Raw genomic sequence first — 21,107 nt, forward strand, 5'->3', positions numbered from 1 at the left:
TATAGCACAGAAGGGTAACGATGAATCTTCACTAAGGATTTCAAATCTCTAGTGCAGGGCAAAATGAGGAAGGTGCTGAGCACAGCCAGGGCTAGATTTAAGGGATTAAAACCCTGATTCAAGGTGAACATTTAAGGCTAGTGAAAAGTGCAGGGTTGCTTAATTTCCTACAGGCCTGACTTCCGCCCACAGGCAGCCAGAGCAGCAGCAAAGAGCCCCAAACTGACTAAATCCCTGTGGAAAACCCTGTAAAGTTTTCATCTTTTTAGGTTCTGAAGAGTGATCCAGATTGACTGGTTGTGAAACTAACTTGCAGCCTGGCTCTATATCCACTACTCACTGAATTAGCATCTTAACATTGAATGAAGTAGGCTGTGACCTACAAAAGCTCAGGCCTCGCAGTCAGTCTCTAAGGGCCACCCTGTCATGCTTTCTACCCATTGAACTTCAAAACTCCCTTTACAGAGGGCAAGGAGCAGCAAATAGTTATCTGTGCCAGATGCAGCCTTAACCTCGCCTGTATTCATTATTTGCTTTCATTATTCAGTTCCAGAAAGAAGTCAGCCAAGAAAAGAAAAGAAAAGAAAAGAAAAAAGAAAAAGAAGAAAATCGCATTTGGTAAGAAATGGCCAATGGCTCACAGCTGAGATCCAAGGTTCCCTCAAGTGAGTGCAGTATAGATGAGTAGGACGCTCAAGCTTTTGGGGACAACACAGCAACATGAGTGAGATTTAAAATTCTGAAATATGTGTTGTACAATGGAGAGAGATTGTGACCATGCAGTGAGAGAGAGTTTGGTGCACAAATAGCATTTGAATTCAGTACATAAACACTCTACCCCAGTTACCTTTTTTCCACAAATATCCAAATGGAGTCCCACATATGGATGTGCAGCATGCAAGAGTTCAATACCAATGACAAAAAACAGGAATGGGGAACACCTACATGGGGGGAATGGGGTAGGGGAGACGAGAAATACATTTGTGCTAGTAAAAAGAAGTTTTACTTTTTTGGTAGGACCTCCCTGGGTCAGGGTCTCAACTGGTGTAAATCAAGACAACTCCATTTGCACATGGGGAGCTACATCCATTTTTACTAGGGCCTTGATCCTGAAAAGACTTAGATGGCTCAGGCTTCTTGCAGATGTTAAAGAACAAATGCACTTTACTGGAAGAACCAGCATGTTGCTTTGACCTGGTTCTGCAGCATCTGTATAGATTGGGCACTGCAGTGGGGCTTTTTGGCTCTTTTAGCTAAAGCTTATTCAAGTAGTTATTAGATAAAAACACCAAAAAAGCCCCACTAAAGCACCTGATCTTTACAGACACCGGGCGAGCCAGGTCCAACTAAGGCGCTGCCTCTTTTGGGCATGCAGAGAGCTTAGTATGGGAATGCACCAAGTTTAAAGTAAAGCGTTTTGGGGGTTTTTTTTGTTTTTTAGCATCTGCAAGCAGCCTTAGGGCATTTTCCCCCCAAAGCACATGCCTAAGACATTGACTGAAGGCTCCTATGGTTACACAGGCATGCTCCAACAATGTACGGGTACTTGAGAGGAAAAATGTGAACAGGAGTCATTCCTGCTTAGGAGCCTGCTGCATAGGGCCCAACATGGTATCTAGCTCTTCTTTTTAGGAGGCCTGATCCAGGTAGAGTTAAGCATGTAAGCAGCTCACTCAACTCATCATTCATGGGTACTTTGGTGAATTAAGCGGTGCTGTAGTGGGTTTCCAAAGCCAACTGTCCCTTCAGAGGATGCACAGACTCCTTCATCTTGCCATCCTTGATGAGGCAGCTCACACAGTGGGAGTTTTACCCGAGTAGGACTTCAGGCTCTGACACTAATGGTAGACACAGCCACACTTTGAAGGGCTTCAAAAAGAGGAACACTTTGACCATGGACAAACATATGGCCCTCTGCTGTGCCCCCTAGCTGGACTGCTTCAGGAAGAAAAAAAAACACTGACCACTGCAGAACTGACCAGGAGTATTCTGCAGCCAGTATGCAAGTGCTCTCTGTGCACTCTGCATCCACTATCTTGGCGTGTCCTCCTCTACCAGAACTCGGAGACTGAAGGCCCCACACACCGCCTCCCCCGTCACATTGGTTCCACTACCTTTAAGTAGTAGTTGCTTCCTGCAGGATTTTTGGAGCACTGCAAGGGCATGCACATCTCTCTGTTCCTCCTCGAAATTGCTTCAAATATTACATTTGAGGGCCTGAGAGAGAACCTCTTTTTAATTGGCTTGTCAATCTCTCATTAAGCTTTGACTGTATTCCAGGTAATTGTGCTTGGATAGACTGTTCATTCCATCAGGGTGACCTTAATCCCTGGCCACGGGCTCAGCTTAATTCAAGCCTCTTTGGAGCCCCTGTTTGAGGACTCAAGCAATGAACAAGTTTTTGGCCAGCCCTCAGCATAGGGCTGCATTCCCCCCATACAGCTGAGCTCTACTCCTCCATGCATCTTCAGTGAAGTCACACAGGGTGTGATGCTGTTCCAGCACTGCACCGTCGCCACATGATCAAATAGAGATAGAAGGCAGGTTGGGACAACCAGTGCATCTTTCATAACATGCACACATCACTAGTAAGAGAAGTTGGTATAGATACAGTAAATTAAGTTGGCCCTCAGTTCAACACCACTTGTTAAACTTTTCCTGTATTGAAGCTTTTTTTGATTTTAAAGAGGTATACATTTTACAGTTTTCTAGGTGTGGTTAGTCCTAGTCTGCTTAAGGTACAAGACCATCACCAAGGTTGTCAGAAGATGAGAGCTTATACTCCTTTTCTGCTTTAAAATGTTGTAAAAAAGGTTGAGTGAATATTTTTTTTAAGTTTTAATCATAATGGCATATTGGGCAAGTGATTGCAGTATCTGGGCTGGTAAAATTGTGACAAATTTGCCAAGCCAATTTAGTATTTCTTAGTTATATGCACACATCCACTTTATTTTTAATAGAAGAAACTGTTTTGCTACTTCAGAACTGGCTTTCTAGCTAGAATCAGTACAGATGATCTAATCTGAATGCCTGGACAATGCCGAAGAATTATTGTACTTCTGCAAAAGCAAGGAAAAATGAATTCAGAGCAGAACTCTGGTGCCTTGTATTCCATGCAGCAAGAGGAGGAGGAGGAAGTCTAGAATATTTTGCAGTGCTTTCTTATTCCATGTTCAAGTCTAGCAATGTTTTGTGGTCAGGAACATCAACCACCAGTATCTGGCAAGAAGAGCATCATCTCAGATTGGAAATAATGATAAAATAAGAGGATCATTGTAAATACACGCACATGGACTTGAGGGTACAAATTTACAAGCTAATTTTGATTCCAGCAAAATTTTTGGCACTTTTCCAAGCTTTCTACTGAATCCAGTTCTGAAGAAAATGAGTAATGCATACGTGCCATATCAAGACTACATTGGATTGTCAAACACATAAAAAAAAATCATTACTGGTCAGGCTTCACAAAAGTCAAGAGAGTCTGCTAATGGAGCACAATCAGTACAACTTGACTGGATAGGAAAAGATACCATTTCATAAAGATGCGGAAGATTAGCAGAGGGGAGGGGGATGGACAAAAAAAAAAAAGCCTATACAAATTGCATCAATACAACAGTATATATAAAAAAAGCAGCCATCTCTGCTTATGGAAATTCATATTAAAAAATGAGAAGTCATCCAGGTCTCAAGACCCATTTTAATCATTTGTTTAAAAATGCAAAGAGCAGACTTGGGAGGGAGGTGCAGCTTCCAGAGTACCCCAGGTCAGGATGTTTAAAACCAGAAAGGTCTCTAGTTAGTACTAGCTAATTCCTGTAGGGCTTTATTACTCAGCAACTCTCTCTTGACAGTGTATCATCATTCCGTCAATAGTCCATACGTTTCTTCTTGATATAGCAATGTGCACATTATGGCAAGGAGGAAAAATAATAATAATAAAAAATTTCCAGTGCAGTATCTCAGATCATAGCCAAAATTCTCTGTTCCACTTTTCTCTCTGTTTTTGGTAGTGAAAATCTTGGAGAGAACACCCCTGTTGCACATGGTGAGCAAACAGACCATCATAACTCTCACCCCCCCCCCTCCCCCAGTGCCCCTCTGACCCACAGTTTAAAAAAAAGAAAAAGGCAGAGATGAGGGAAAAATGAGGTAACTTCTCCCAACAGGGTGCATACATGTACCGCTGGCTCTTCTAAAGCGCCTACTGTCCATTAGGAGATAGGGTGTGGGGACTTGGCAAGGTGACGGTTACATAAAGAAGAAGCTACAGGAGGAGAGAAAAGGAAAAAGAGGTTCAGAATCAAAAAAAAGAAAAAAAGAAGAGAAGAGAAAACAGCAACATTTTAAAGAAAAGTCATCTGTGAAGGAAGAGAGAGTGTACTAGTGTCTGTTTTTAGAAACTGGGGCAGCTTAAAAAATCAGGAAGAGTGGAAGGATGTGGACCTTACCAACCTGCTATTTTGTTAACTGGGGAAAAAGAGTGGGGGAGAGCCCAATTCTTCTACAGAATTGTTCTATAATTTTTTTTAGTGAAAAAAAATGAGTGGAAACAGAGTAAGGCACTTTTGGAGAAGTGCCTTGAATCTAAGAAGGGGTGCCTTGAGTCTAAAAAGATGGAGAACCCTTGCAGCAAGGGAAGTTTAGGTTAGATATTAGGAAGAATTTTCTCACTAGAAGGGTAGTAAAACACTGGAACAGGCTACCCAGACAGGTGGTGGAAGCTCCATCCTTGGAGGTTTAAGACCCAGCTAGACAAAACTTTGGCTGGGATGAACTAGTTGGGGATGGTCCTGCTTCGAGCAGGGGGTTGCACTAGATGACCTCTTGAGATCCCCTCCAACCTTAAGTTTCTATGATTTTACGGTGGTAATGAAGGCTATAAATGTTAACAGCTCAGAACAGCCAAAGGAACAACCAACTCAACAACAAAAGATGTCTACGTATACTTCAAGTACAAATGTGTACACCCAGTTTACATGTTTTCATTCCCTGTTCTCCCTCTCCCCCCATGCCAAAAAGACATCAACCAACAGTGACAACAAGAAACAAAGCAAAACAAAAATCAAAAGCACGCAAATACAAGAATGTTTGGGTAAAAATATATTTTCTTTCCCCACTTCATGTGTCGGCACTAGCCATATATGTAGCCTGGGTCAAGTACAGGTAGTAACTGAGCTATACCATAAGATTATTATTCAGTTTGTACTTCCAAAATGAAATATGTTTACATTAATAGAGTGACAAATATCTAACAGATGAATATATATATTTCTGCATTAACACTGTATGTAAGCTACACAGTCACTTAGATATAAACATAGGTTATTTTCAAATAGAAAGGCAACAGTAATAATGTTCTACACCTATAGTTTAAGGCAATCAAGATATTAAAAATGTATACAAATACAAATATTTCTACTGCTGTTCACAGCTTAATTTTTAGTTAATTAAAAAAATCCTTCATATTCGTATAGTCCCATACTTTTACACGCTGGCTGGAACATCGTAGATACTACATACTGTAATGCAACCCTGATCCTTCGAGAAAAGATGACAGGAGTAAAGAGTTCTAACGTCTGAGAATAGCAAATGGTAACATGATTCAAGTGGACAAAATTGCATATGATCACACATACAAGACATTTCAGTTCTCAAGACAACAGTTTAAAAGCAGAACGAGAGCTACCTGAAAAACAAAACCAACTGATGACATTAAATAAGACTTGCTTAAAAAGAGACACAAATACAAAAAAGCCTTCTCAACAGGATACCTTGCTAAAAACGTACAAGGTACCAAAAGGATGGAAGATTTAGGATTGAAGAGGTGGGAGTTCCCAGGTAAAATCTGGATATGCTGCCTAAATGTGGCATTCTGGGGTTCAAAAGCACAGCTACTTCGATTGTTTAGACCAGTGATTTTCAACCATGAAGCACCCTGGGGTGCCTTGCAATCCATTCAAGGGTCCTACAGGGTGTCACACAACGTTAGCACTGGTAGGTGTGCAAACATGACTCACAAGATAAGCCCTGAAAATTCAAATAGAAATCCATAGTATCAAAACCATTCTGACCTATTGGGTTCTTTGCAACAGAAGAATTGCTGTTATGTTTCTGTAGTTGAAAAGACAAGTGAACATTAAGAGGTGACATTTTTCAAGGGGTGGAGGTTGAGAATCACTGGCTTAGACTTCCAGGGTGGAGAGCCCAGTGAAGGGACAACTATACTATTCTCCCCTCCCCATGTAACCACCCTTTACTCCTCAGTTTACGCTGAAAGACAAAGACTTTAGCACAGTGACAAAATCCTCATTAAAACTCCAAGCATGGTTGGAGCTCTTGGCATGACAGACAAACCTGGGTTGAAGGGCAAGAGGAAAGGGGATTACTTCTTCTGAGTGTGTATTAGATGGTATATTGTAACATTTGGTCTTTACATGACCCCGAGTTGAAGTAAGGGAAGCTAAATCACAGTGATTTATCCCTAAAACCAATGATAAACTACTGTTGTTTAGCATCCACTCATCACAGGATATAGCAGGGGGGTAAAACAGCTACAGAAGATTCAGCTAACCTGCCTGAAGTCTCTCACTTTTAGATCAGCCTAATAGTTTCATCTCTTTACACTCTCTGATAGCCATGGCCATCACCAGTGTCAGTAAGGCCCAGTTTAAGAAAGGGCACAGGTTCTTATTTACTTCATTTACCTCATTCTTACTTAATTTACACAGAAGTAAGGTATTCAGGAGTAATCAGCGTTGGCCTCACTCTGTTACAGAAGTTAATGGGCTACTTGCACTGTTTGTTTTAATGGGAGCAGACAGGTCAAAGCTGAGAACTCTTGAGCCTCCACCCTGTTCACTCTTCTTGGGAAGTGGACTGAGTCACTGGAAGTCAGGCATCAAACTGCCACCTGTGGCATTGATAGTTGGCCTTGAAAAGCCATTTTAGCGGTGCAATTCAAAGCAAATACTACCCTTCTCAAGGCAAGAGTGTGTGTCATTTGGGCCTTTTGTCTACGGGGGTATTTCCACATCCAAGAAACACTAATTCGCAGAAATTCATTCAACATTCTCACTCATTTTTAATAGCCTCAAGATTTTAAAAAAAGGCTTGAGGAAAATGTGGCATGGGCAGTGACCAGCTACTTTAGTTTAAATAATTATACCACACATCACAATTGTGCAGATTCTTGCAAGGAAGAGTTAAGATTACACAACTGTCATGAGAAATTAGTATGACCAAGCTAGTGCCATAAATTGATATTTTCAAAAAGAAAAAAAGATCACATTTGAAATGCAATAGGATTGAGGCACTTAACTCTTTTACAAGTCCCAGGACAGTCTGGTTATTGTTGAATCAAAACACTTAAAATAATTTCAGCATTGCCACTCAAAAGAAGAGGGCTTAAAACAACAACCACCACCAGCGGCTGTTTGGTTCATTTCAATGGTGGGCAGAAAGTCTTACTACTATACTTACATGCAGAAGTGACATCCAACTAGATTTGAGGGGATCATTTATTCCATGCAGAGCCAGGGGCTGCTGTGAAAAAAGGCATAGATACAGAAAGGAAGGAAGTGCAGCAGTAACAAGCTAAACATGGCCCAGGGATTTTTAAAAAATTAGCATCACACTTGACAAAAAAAAAAAATAAACCTTTTATGTCCACAAGATAAAATTTTATTTCTAGCTTCTCCAAAGCAATACGATATATTTCTTGTTCAGGGAGGGGGTAAATGAGGAGGAAGGTGGAGCTGCTGGAAAAAGAAACCAACCCAAAACATGTCACTCAATTCAGATGATCTCTGCCAAGCAACCCTGGAAAGGGGCTAAGCAGGAAAAACAGTTAAAAAATGTCTGACTTGGCACAGAAACCCATCTGCTATTTAAACACATAGACATGACTGATGCAAACATACTACACAAGCAGTCAAGCTTCAGAGCTGAGCACTTTGTGTGATCACCAGGGATCCTGGTTTTCCCTTATAAAAAAAAATTTTTTTAAATCGCGAATTCTGATTAAACCCCCAAAATCCCTGATTAAATTGTAAGGCTGCTATGTATATGGGTATCAGTTTAACACAATGTTTTATGGCTATATATACAGTTTTAAAGCAATTTGGAAGCCTACTAGTACGTCAATCATTACAATAAAATATGTTCTAAATACCTATACATTTTAGTGTTTGATTTTGGGTTTTTCATCATGGAAAATCAGAACTTTTGCTGCCCCCTGACTTCCCAGGATGCGGGTCCAGCTGTGGTTGCCCCCCCCCCACTGCTTTGTGGTGCTGAGCAGCCCTGATATGTCATTGCCCCTCACTCCCAAGTTACAGCCCCTACCCCAGCCCTGCCGGTGCCCCTCACTCCCTGCCTACCTCCCACTTGCTCCCTCCTGGCAGCAGCTCCCCTCATGCACCAAGATGTGGGTCCAACTGTGGCTGTTCTATCATGAATCCCCATTTGTGACCTGTAACCCCCCAGCCTCCTGCAAGCCCCACTTACCTCACAGGCTCCAGGAAGGAAAAGTGATCCCGAGCCAAGGCTTGGCTGACAAGAGCCTCAGGCCCCACCCTTTCCCCCTCTCCCTCTGGACAGGGTTGGGGGTTCGCCACCCTTTTTGCAAACAGCTCTTGCAGGCTGGACCTGTGCTTGCCTGCAGAGCTCTTTGCAAGAGTGGGAAATCCGTGGGTATCTCTGCCAAAAGGAAAAATCCGTTTTTTCTCCGATAAAGGGGAGGAATCCGTGGTTTTCTGTTTTTCTCTGGGAAACAAAAAACCCGGATCCCTGGTGATCACATGCTGCCTATGATTAGGAAATTGGTTGCAGGGAGTCAATTCCCAAAGAGTCAATAAGGTTAGGCTCAGTAGTAAGCTGACGTTTGGTACTATTTTACCTGACTACTGTAACTGCTGGTCTTTTCACAGATTAAAGAAGCTCACATACACAGTCAGCCTGAATTCTGAAATGGTTTCTCTCCTGCTTTTACCTCTGCTTAAATTTTGCCATCTGTCCACCTACCCTTCCTTTGTCCAAGAGCCATGTTTAAGCAGTGAAAGTGGGGGAGTAAAAATAAATCTACATTAATAAAAGGAAGAGAGTGTGACACAAACTTGCCTCTGTTAACTTTAAGTGGAAGAAGGAAAAAATTCCATCCTGGTGTCTGAGTAGAATCAAGCAGTTAGGAGTGTATGAGGTGAAGAGGGTTAATTTCAAGAGTGCTTTCAAAGATAGAAACAGGAGACTACCTAGCTAGGAGCAGTGGGGAAGCTGGTAGTACATCAGCAGCAGAGAAAGAAATCCAGGAAGTCATAAGGTAAACATGGGTCTCCACTTCTTGGAATGTATCAGAAAGGAAAAGACTCTGTCCAGAAAGGAATGGTAGAGAAAATACAGAATTAAAACAGGCAAGTCAACGTTCATAACAAGCTGACCACGAAGACAGGCTCAGATTTTGTTTGCGTGCCCAAGATATATATGCAAGATAACTGCATGCCACTCAACAGGAAGAAGAAGAGAACCCATTCTAACCATTTTCTCCACCTTCTCTTTCATTTTGGAGAGGTTAGCATGCTATGGTTGCTTTGGCAGTTAACTGAGCTGTTCACTGTTTTTTTGGCAAACTGCGGTTTACATCCTATTTCTTAGCCCTCACAAAGCTAAGTGGTATTTTCATATTACATTTTTATGCCTTGGTCAAAGTAGCTGTAAAGGGAGCTAACTGCGGTGTTCTTGGGAGCCCAGAGTAACTGAAGTTAACAAGTGTTAAATCACCCTGCACTTGGCCTCAGAAGATGGGATTTTCTACACTCAATATAGATTAGTAGGGAGTGGCCTGACCTTGCAGCCATATAATTCAATGCATAAATTTCTTCAGGTGACTATTTTCCTGAAAGTCCTTGGCATTACATTGCATGAACAGGTACATCCATATGTGTGTGTCTGCTGGATGGGGATTTAAAGGAATCAGTTAATCTTTCCACTGTGTATAATGGGGATCACATTTTGGAAGACTTATTTGCTTTTCAGGATAGGCCTCAAAGGTTACTGTTATACGATTAGTTTTGATGGGAACCTTTTTTTATTTCAAAGCAGGAAAAGTGGAAGAAAATCTCTATGTATTGGAAATTGTGGCTCCATTTGATGCAGACTTCAGCCGTTACCAATTAGCCACAACATTTAAGAAGAGTTATTGTAAGAGAGATTTAACCTGTTCGGCACATAACAAAAAGCCAAGCCACAGTTAGGCAATAATCAAAAACTATTGGTTCAGAGATGATACCTTTTATTAGACCAACTAAGAAATTGCAACAACAACAAAAAAGACTTTTTCTTAGCTCTTCTTCTTGCAGAAAAAGATAATTTTTTGGTGATTTCTTAGTTGGCCTTATAAAATTTATCATCTCTGAACCAAGAGTTCTGGATTTTTGCATTTCTTTTTGTCTCAGACAAACACGGCTACCAAATACATCCAAGCCACAGTTACATTATCCAGTAAGAAAAAAAATCCATGCAAGTGTAAAATCATGCAAGGTCAGTTGTACCTCTGTTAACTAAACACAGAAAAGAGTTAGCTGTCAAAGGATGAGCGTTTGAGTGAGGCTTCTGGGTTGAGCAATATAAGCAGAGAAAAAGACTTTGACCAGACAGCAGTGCACTGACAATGAACAGTAACTTACGCCATAGCTGATCCCACAGATTTCCATGGGACTGTGCCCGGGCGTAAGGTACTATTCAGGGAGAGTCATGGAACAGCAATCTGGCTCTTTGAGAGTTGGGTGTGCAAATAGTAACAGTAGCCTGACTCCATGTCTACTGGATCCCAAGGAATGTTACCAGGCACTAAATCAAGCCTGCAATGAACAGTACTTGCTCTCAATTCAAATCTGAATGCCAGTTCTGAATGACAGCTGCTGTTTCTTACCAGAAAGGTAAATGGCATCATTAGATTTCCAACCCCACACCCCAACCTTCCCCACCCCCCAATTTCCCAGTAATAATTGTTTTACCTTCCCACTACAATACTAAATGAGTTAATAGTTATTTGTGTTTTGTTTTTTTTAAAAGATGGCTGAGACACATTACTGCAAAAGCAAGTGAATGCAGGAACATCCTTGGCTTGCCAGGCTTTATGTGAAGCTTGCACTGCAAGTTAAAAAACAAAAACAAAAAAATGTTAGAAATAATAGAAACCCAAAAGGGAAAAAGGAAAGGAAAGGCAAAGGGAAGCTGACACTGATATGCTGCTGTGGTTGATGCTCATGCAAATGGGGATTAAATTAAAAAAGGCGCAAAACAAACCTCCACGTTGGGTCAATTCTATTCTATATGATAAGAAAAAGCAAAGGAAAACTAAATGGATGGGGGGGGGGGTGGAGGGAAATCCTCTCAACCAACCAACCACATAGTGAATCTTATGCCTTCTTTTTCAGAAAGGGCTACTGATCTTTTGACTGCACATCTTGGAGGAAACAATTTTCAGAGGATAGGTGCTAAGCATCAGGCCCTTTGATGGCCCAACCTGAAATAACTTCAAAGGTCTGTCTGCACCAAAGGGGCATAAGTCAGTCAATGGAAGCCATTCTGTAATGGGTGTTGGATCAGACTGCAGATGAACTGGCAGCATGCTTGGAATTTAAGGATTTATGCTGGGGCTGAATATGGACCATAATATTTGGAAACTGCTTTGGAATTTCCATGTAATAAAGGAAACTGGAAAAGAAGTCTCTTGTGCTGCTTTTTAAAATGGTTTTAAAAGCCCAAGGAAAAACTTCCAACTTCTGTACAGTTTGACATGCTGCAAGCATTGTAATGCACTGGGCTTGGTATGCATCTGATAACCTATCACATGATGTAGATGAGGTTCAAAAAAAGCTCCTGGTCACTCTTTTAAAAGCCAACCTGGTTTTGACAAGCTCTTACCACAGACAGCTACAATCTCTAGGCTGTTTAACTATGCAGCAATGCCAACCCCTCTGTTAAGATTTTTGGGTCTGTGAAGGATTTGGCCCAAATTGCAGCAAAACACAGAAGCACATGCTGCCCAGAACAAGAACACGTTTCCCAAATCAAGGCCACAGCCACAAAAAATATTTTTGTAACTTCTAAGTCTTGAATCCACTGGGGGAAAATATAATAAAAAAAAGTACCAAGGACAACACTAGTCTCATAGGATGGGCCCAAGTGTTGTGAGCCAAAATTCTCTCTAGTCACATCATACCAGAGAGAACCTGGCCCTATGCTTTTATTCAGTCTTGTAAATAACTGTCCAAATATAATTCCACTTTGAGGAAGGAGCCTCCAAATAAGCTGCATTGGGGGGGGGGGGGGGGGGAATAAAACAGAAGCTATGCTAAGAATATTTTAGAGATTAGCCTGTTTTCCACTGGTGAATGTATATAACATCATAGTCATGCCATTACAGTTCAATGATTAGAATTAAACTGCCTTACCTATAGGACTTGTGTAGCATTTTGTTAAGACTGAAAGCCTTTAGAAAAACCAAGATGTGCTACAGTGCGACAGCATCAGTATTTCCCTTTAAAGCATATTTTCATAATTCAAAGATGATGAAACAGTTTTAGCAGCTACACCACCTGGCATGACTACATAAAGACTGTATACATTTGTGCATGTGCACTTTCCTCATGACTGGATTTCAGTGTTGGTGCATTGGCAGACTAGAAAAAAATGCTACTAGTGATGGCCATGCCACACAAGTGTATTACATACTTAATAGCATGCATGCGCCAGAAGACTTCACAGAAACAACTAGTAGCTAATATCTAAATAACTCCCATTAAAAGTAGCCTTAGTCTACTAAAAGATTGGAAGAAACCTATTGCGAATGTCATATAAATACTGAATAAACAGCCCAGTTTTAAAAAATCCCATAAAAAGGGTCTTTAAAATTTTCCAATTTCTCTTTAAAAAGTCATTATATTAGAGTATGATGTCAGTCATTTTTCCAGTCATTCCTAATTATAGCATGAAGGCCAGGAAAACAAGTACTAGAAAGTTTTTTGCTAGATACTAATAGTTCTTTATGTAGACATGATACTAGCTTGCTTTGGGATTTATGTTAAATTAAAGAGTATGAAAGTCATATGAGGAAGCAGCATCTTTTTTCTGGTGATTGTGTCAGCATGCAGGGCCAGATACCCAGTTAGCGTAAAGCAGCATGGCAACAATGATTTACAGCAGCTGAGAAACTGGCCTTAGATGAATTTAAACATCTTCCTAAGGTGAGTGCTTAAGGTTGTAACCTAATCAGACAGCAAAGACACAAACACACCACCCTCTGTTAGTGCACAAGTAAGAGCATTTTATATAAATGTATAAAATGAACTAATATGTGCAAATTACAGTAGAACCTCACTTGCTCACACTGGATGACCTATTACAAGCGACTGATGTTTGTGATGCAGCAAGTAAATAAGCAGTAACACCACCTTATTATTTGGACTTCCTTTCTTTGGCCAATGGTAGCCTTGTGTTGCTTATTTATGACAATATAATCACAAAAGTCCAGGGACCTCAGGTCCAAACCCCTGTACAAATGCAGGGTGTATTAGTCCTAACCCAGCCTAGACAGATACCCATCTAGCCTCTTCTTCAAAACCTGTAGGGAACAAGATTCCACAATACTTCAGAGTACCCTAGGAAACGTTGAATAGCATAAATCGTTAGAGGATATTTGGCACTGGCAATTAAGACAACTGCCAAACACTGGTTTGTTGTGCACAATTTATCAAGCATGAATTTGAATGTGTTTCTACTGTATCAATCTCTGTAGTAGTTTATTTGATTGCAGTAACTGCAAAAAATGTATTCTTTTGTTATAGGTGCACAATTTAAGAAATATAAAAAAAAGTACCTCCCTATCTATACAGGGAGGACTGATGGAAATTTGGGGGGGAATAATTTAAAAAAAATAAAAGTTGTAGAGACTGGCCTTACTTAACTCCCATTCCTGCCAGGCTATGTAGACCATCCATGTCGCTTCTTTGGCTTCACTGCACATCTCACACTCAAGAGGTGGTTATTTTTTAAGCAAGGGGGGAAAGTCAGTTTATTACAAATACAGACCTCTTATGCTGATGAAGAACTAAAATAATCACTTTCAAGTAAAGGCAGTGGGAAGGTGGTTGCATCAACAATACTTCATCTAAACAGCAATCCCCTCATATCTGGGGAGATTCTGGGAAGAGCCCAATCATTGCTGGAATGAAACTGCTTTTTGGTCAAGAGAGGAAGACATCCGCAATCAATGGTGCACGAAGCAATTCTCAGAAGTGCTCAAAATTGGCCTCACTGTGCTCTTGGGGGGGGGGGGGGGGGGGGGGAGGAGGAGGAGGTGAATCAGTAGGAATTTTACCATCCATTGCAATTAGAGCAAAAGTGGACCAAAACCGAGTGTATTGGAAAATCCTGTCTGTAAATGCTAACCAAGGGACAAATTCTGCCCTTGAAAATATCCACCTCCTACTGAAGCCACCAAAAGTTCCCCAGAGTATCTGGGGTGGAATGCAACTCGAAGTATAAAAGTATAATTGTAGAAAAACACAATGCTAGCATCTTTGCTAAACAAATCAGTTTTGCTAGCTTATTTACTTGAAGTCCATCTGCAATTGTCAATACCACTGATTTAAAAAAGAGAAAAAAAGCAACCCCCCCCCCCGTAACCAAAACACAAACTTCAAACCCACAAAAACAAATATTCAACATATTTGCTTTTGGCACCAATGTTTTCCATGTCAAAACAACATGGTGCTTTTGGTTATAACAAAACCCCTTACGAATTACAAATCTGGAACTGTTCCTAGGGTAAAAATGAGGAAGAAAACCTGCAGACACATTTCCTTTGGCTCAGGAGGAAAAAAAAAAAGGTGAGTTCAGAGTGTCCCAAAGTTGGTCCAGCAGATGCTGACAGGTTACCAGTCAGACCTTCATTTTATGATTGCTCTTTCACACCAGTCAGTGAGAGAGCAAGCAAGCGAGTGTGTGCGTGAGCAAGAGCACGCAAATGCAGTGAAGATACCCTTTAATGAAAAAGATCATCTCCCTTTTCCATCCCTTCAAAAGAACATTTTGATTTGATCAGTCTGGTAAAACTTGGTTTCCAGTCTGATGATAGGTGGGACGGGTTGGGGGGCAGGGTTGTGGAAAAAGCAAATATAAACATGGGTCAGGAAAAAAAATCAAAATAGAACTGGAGGAAGCCCACAAGGTTGTAGCATGATGGCCCCTTACTTTTTCTTGTCTTTGTCTTTCTTGGTTTGTTGGGAACCTGCCTGCTGGGCCTGTGACTGTAGTAGCTGAGCCGCAGCCTTCTTCTTTTGGAAGTTGCTCAGCTCCTCCTCAAGCTCCTTCTTTTTGTCTTCTACCTTTTTTTTCTCTTCTTGGTGTGTCCGCTTTAGAAGGTCAAACTTCTCATGGAGCTGTTCCGACAAGGGCATGATGAAAGAGGGGGAAAGAGCACTATTAGGTTTGCAGACACCTACACATGATTGCCAAGAGATGACAAATAGGAATCCACAGCATCAAAACCATTCTGACCTGCTGTGGTCTTTCTGAGTTCTTTGTAACATAAAAAAAATTCTCCACTATTATCCTATAGTAAAAAAACAAGTGAAAGCTAAGAGCTGTCATTTTCTGAGGGGTGTCTTGAGTGTAACAAGGTTAAGAACCACTGTTTTATAGTCTAAGCAGCCAAGGTAGGGGAACCGTAACCATCTAGCCGAAAGTCAAAGGGAGTTTACATCTTATTTTCAAATGTAACAGGGTAAGATTTTCAGAAGTACACAAGGTCACATAGGAAGGTTGTAAAATATTTTATAACCCAATCCAGATTAGATTAAACCAATGGATTAAGATAAAGTCGTTCATATGGATACAAACAGACTGAAAAACAATAATTCTTTAGGAACCTACCAAAAAAAATCCCAAATCCTATGAGAAGTAACATTTAAAGAGGAAAAATTGAAGTTGGTTATACACTAGCTGTTCTGACAAAAATCAGTATTTCATCCTTTGCCAACAGCACTGCTAGGAACAGTCTCAGTCTCTAGATTATTTATGTTTGAAACAATGGCAATCTCATTTTAAAAGGATTTATGGATTGAGCAGCACATTTGACTGAGTACTGCCACAGATGTGAGATTGGTGCCTGAAAGATCTAACCCTATGTTCAATCCTTGCCAGCATCTCCAACTGATTGCTGGGGCTTGCTGAGACAGCTCACAGCTATGTAGGGGTTGCATGGTCATTTTGAAAAAACGCACTCCTACAATTCATGTTTCATGTATGTTCTAGCTCTTCAGCTAGGCACAAATGAACTTAATCATATGATGTGCAGCCACCATAACAATGAAAGTGTACAAGTGCCCAGGGTGAAGGTTGCCCTTAGGCCATTTACAGATGTTTCGACACTTGCCAACTCAGAGGCCACTTCCCTGGAAGGGAAAGCAGAGACCATTCAGCAGAAAAACCTCCCATCAACAGAACCAGCACAGGTGCCTAAGGGAATTCTAGCTAACAAAAGAATTTTCTGACGACTTCACAACACCCAAAGTGAGATGGTACTATTCCCCCAGGTCTACAGATGGAGAATGCAAGCAAGTGAAGTAGGAGACTTGTCTCCGGTCACTTCAGAAATCTATGGTGGAGCAGGGACTGGACTGCTGGTCTCTTCCCCACATTCTAGTAAGCACCGTAACCATCCCCAGTCAGTAGGATTGGGAGTTGGGTGGCCAACGCTTTTACAACCCTTTGGAAATCCCAGCAGAAACCTGTGTGCTCAATCCACTTAACAAGAAAATGCTCACATCTTTTTCTGCTTCTTTCAATTCTGCTTCTTTTTCCTTCACTCTCATGACAAACATCTGTCTCATTTCTTCTTCCTTTTTCTGGAGCTCACCCAGGAATTCATTCCTCTTCGCTTCATAGGTCTCTTGAAGACTGTTGAAAACATCCAGGGGTGGAGGGAGGGGAACAAAACACAAACAGAAAAGGATAGTCAAGGTCTTGCTTAATGCACGGATGAGACCCTTTGTGGCGTCTAGTAGTGCTAGCACATTTCCCTCATGCTGAACGGCACCATGGGGCCCTGGTTGGGCGGGAGACCTAACCACATCTCCTTAAGAGCAGCTCCAGTTTTCCAGAAGACCAGAGGTGGAAGATGAAGCAATATATAAACTGAATGAACTGTACGAGTCTAAGTCACACAAGACAGATGATCTGAAAACATCACCTGCATGTGCATTTACAGTAATGCAGCTGCTAACATGGCTTTCCTCTGCTGGTCAGCTCTACATTCCAGCCTGTTGCAACCCTTCTAGTTGCATTTCTACTCATCTCTTCTATCCTATATTCATGGAACAAGGACCAAGGCAACTCCGTACAGAATCAGGGCCTGTGTATTTCAAAAACCACTGTTACAAAATTACTTAAACACTTGCATTCTTCCTCTGAATTATCACTTTCTTATTAAACCTAAACCAATCTGTTATTTGGCATGTATGGACTTCTCAAATGTCAAACTTTTGGAGCATAAAATGTGTCAGCCTACACCTCTGTGTATGGCTGTGATTTTCAGACTCCCTTAGAAGCATAGGATGCCAAATTCATTTTAACTTCATTCCTTGGCAGCTTTGAAAAAAATTCAGCCATAACAATAGTTTGGGTAGAATGACAACTGTTTCCCTATGATGCATTCCTGAAGGCAAAAAGCCGTTTCAATTAAAGCTCTTTTGCTCTAGGTCTAATCAGAGCAGGCAGTGCTCTCTTGTGTGTGCATGTACGTGAAATGGGAAGCAATACTTAAGACAAACAAGAGCTTGTACAACCTTTCCTCCTGCTTTGGATAGGGATTTCTCCTTTATTGCATGCAACAGTTTTTGTTGTCAAATCTTGTCCCTTCATTCCAATTAAACATGACTTCTAAACTATGCCAAATCTTGGGCTTCCCTTTACCAAGTGTTGAGCATTTCTGAATCCCATTAAATTTCCTTTCCCAGTGTCCTACAGGAACAGGTTTCTCATGGAGTTGGACATGAACCTCTTGACCCCAGTTCAGCTTTGAATGGCAGAGTTCTCATAAAATTTTTCTTCTCCAGGGGTTTTTGGCCCTGTGTGACTGACTGATTCTGGGCTGCATCCAGAAGCACAGTGGATCTGAATCAGAACCTTCCTGAAATTGTTACGCTTCTGGTTCTGACCCATCTTCAAATGTCAAACTAGGGTCTATGAAAAAAATCCTCCTTCTTCCTCAACAGATCCACTGCCCAAAGGTGCTTCCATTTTTATCAGTTCGCTTTAGTGAGGAGCAGAGACTTGCAATAGTGACACGTCCTCCTAGAAAGCAGCAAAATGAAACCAAAAGCCTCATGCTATGTGGTTAATCATATCCTGTGCCTCAAACCATCTCCTGCCAACCTCATTTCCGAAAAAAGGAGCAGCATGGCAAGAGGCACTAATCTTGGCAGGGGAGGGGCAGGGTAAGAAACGCAGAACTTTTGTTTTAGCCCCTTATGCAAATCCCTGACTTGGTGTGAAGCTTTTGACTAAAACCAAAGCCAGTAAAGCAAATTTCTTTGCTGGAGCTATGTCAGCAGAGTCTGACCTAGCAGTTCCCAATCACATCTGAGAAAGTGGCCTGTAGCCTAGAGGATATTCAGACCAGAGCCATTTGGAATTTCTGCAACTTCTTACTATTATGGAGTTCAAGAAAATCTATTGTTTCCTGACAAGAAGCAAATAGAGTTGACCTAGATGACGTGTTGAAAGAAAATGCCCCAAACCTTACCAAGAAAAGTGTTTCCAAATTATGGCTTTGTTAAATAAATAATAATAATAAAAAAGCCTTTGTAGGATTTACTGTAAAGATTCCTCAACTACTACCCAAGGTGCTGGGGAAAGGATTCTGCAGGAGGAGGAAAATGAACATGAGACAAAGGGACTGAAACAGCAAAGGGTCTCCAAAGGCTTTGAGAACAAATAAGCTTCTCCTGCACAAAAGACAAACTACTCTTTGGTTACTAATGCTGATGCTGCCTCCAATTTGGACTTGTCTCAGAAGTAACTGGAATATGAGCAAGCAGTGGCAGCATTCTTCTGATTAACTCAATTTTGCAAGGCTGCCAACCCCTCCATTGTACACCTTATTGCAACAGCTGAAGCAGCTAAACCGTTTGCTGCTAATTTCCTATCCAGCTCAGCTCAAAATGTATGAAGCACTTGCAGCTCCTTACAGGCATAATGTAAATCTCCTGGGGAACTGAGAAACCTGTAGCTCACAAAGCTCAGACTTAAGAGAATACACGTGCCCTGGGAGAAGCTAGTAGGTTAGGATTCTTTCCTTTGTTTCCCTCATATTGGAAATACTTCTACTTCAGCAAAAGGTTGCTGTCTTTAATGGAACAGGAGCTTTTTAAACTAGCATCCATCAGATATAGAAATTATGTCTTTTCTCATTTCCTTTCTCTTCGTAGTTTGGTCAAAAGCAGCCTCAGGCATACAGGAAGCAATGGAAATTCCTTGGATTCCTGAAAAGGAGAGGCTGAACCCATCTTAAGTCATTATCCTCCAGAAAGGAAATCAAATAAAGCTTCACACTTCACTTTGCTAGAGAGACAGGGCATGATCTCTCTTACACACGTAGAGGAGGAATGTCACTGAAATCAATTAAGGCTACTGTTATCTTGGCCAGCAGCAACTCAAACCCTACCCTAGACAACTTTTGTGTTTCACATTGTGGGTCTGACTCCCCATTTGCACTGGGACAATTCCAGTGAAGTCAATGATGTTACTCCAGCGTCTGTTAGAGGAGAGTAAGGATATACACGTACCTCTGCCGGCTATGGAGCGCACCAGTGTTTCTGTTGCCAAAAATATGTTTGCAGTAACTGGTGCCAGCAGGCAATCTGTTTGCAATCTCAGGGATTAGTGTCGATACTCCTTTTCACAATAAAAAGCCTCGTAATAGGTTATGTACTCTAAGGCCACAACTTCCAAACAAGCACAGACGTGAGGTATGTGGCACCGCAGACCTGTCTACACTGCATATGCAGGGGTTCCCTACACTGCTCCCTTGCAGTGAAAGGGGGAGGGGGGGGGCGGTGACCCTGGGAAATCCTGAGTTTAAAAAAAACCCACACTGAAAAAAGGAGGGTGGCGCATATGGCGGCAGCACTCACCCCCCAAAACCAGAGCCTGGTCAGCTGGAGCCACTCCTGACGCAGCTGCAGCCCTGGGAGGCACCCAGGACCCCAGATAAGGCTGCTAGGGCCTTCCCTATCTCACCTGAGATAACCTGCTGAATGCTAGAGCATGCATGGCATGGGCTTTTCCCAGGGACAAATACAAGGTATGCTGCTGCTACTTGTCCCTTGGGAAACAAACATCTACACTCGTCTGGAAGCAGCCTAAGAGGTTATTTAGACCCATGCTAAATTGATGGTGTAGTACTGGCAATGCAGGAAGATTTAAGTTTTGGATCCAACTCAACTCTAGCCAGGAAAAGCTTGTGTTACTGAAGAGGCAACATGCTCAGTTAAATGGATGGAGAGAAACAAGAGACTGGTGAAGGAGGGGGAAACCCCCAAAACTGCTGTCACTCATTAGTGACTCAACAGCAAAGAGGCTCTGCTGTGCCAGATAAGACAGTGAGCCAAACCCAGCACACCAGTTGGCAGTACACTCTGCCCGACACCTCAGATGAAGGTGCCCTTCCCATATATCACATATTTCACTGTGAAATGCTGCAAGACAGTCAGTGAGGATGTGGCAACCAATTTATTAATTGAAGCACAAGATTTAAATCACCTCCATCTTTCTGAAGCTACAAGTGTTCCTGGTCAGAGTTGTCCTGTCCCTTTTTAAATCCAACAACAGCATTTGCTCCTGACATCCTGCAGCTATGCAGAGTGCAGCCTGCAAAGAACAGCAGCATCCATTCCCCAAGAAGGATGCATTGATCAAAGGGTGGGGGAAGGGTACTTCTTGTGTGGGGCCTGCGGACCTAAGCACTCCTTCAAAAAAGCAAAAGGAAGTAAGAAGCATGTCTAAAGCGACCTACAATCCTCTTCCTGCTGGGAGGTCTGCACCAG

At 41.7% G+C, this 21,107-nt stretch overlaps 1 protein-coding gene across 1 annotated transcript in view; it reads right to left on the reverse strand.

Moving 5' to 3' along the window:
* Positions 1–5,085: 5,085 nt before the first annotated feature.
* LOC102562771 (septin-11) overlaps positions 5,086–21,107 on the reverse strand; it is a 112,441-nt gene continuing 96,419 nt past the window's right edge. The window contains exons 8-10 of the mRNA XM_014595765.3: positions 16,827–16,959; positions 15,253–15,440; positions 5,086–11,145 (exon numbers count right to left, since the gene is read on the reverse strand). Of these exons, the coding sequence (XP_014451251.1) occupies positions 11,130–11,145; positions 15,253–15,440; positions 16,827–16,959 (337 nt within the window). The 3' untranslated portion in view covers positions 5,086–11,129. The remainder of the gene's footprint in view (positions 11,146–15,252; positions 15,441–16,826; positions 16,960–21,107) is intronic.

This window comes from Alligator mississippiensis, chromosome 2, assembly GCF_030867095.1.
Source record: "Alligator mississippiensis isolate rAllMis1 chromosome 2, rAllMis1, whole genome shotgun sequence".
In the NCBI taxonomy this organism is placed as follows: Eukaryota; Metazoa; Chordata; order Crocodylia; family Alligatoridae; genus Alligator; species Alligator mississippiensis.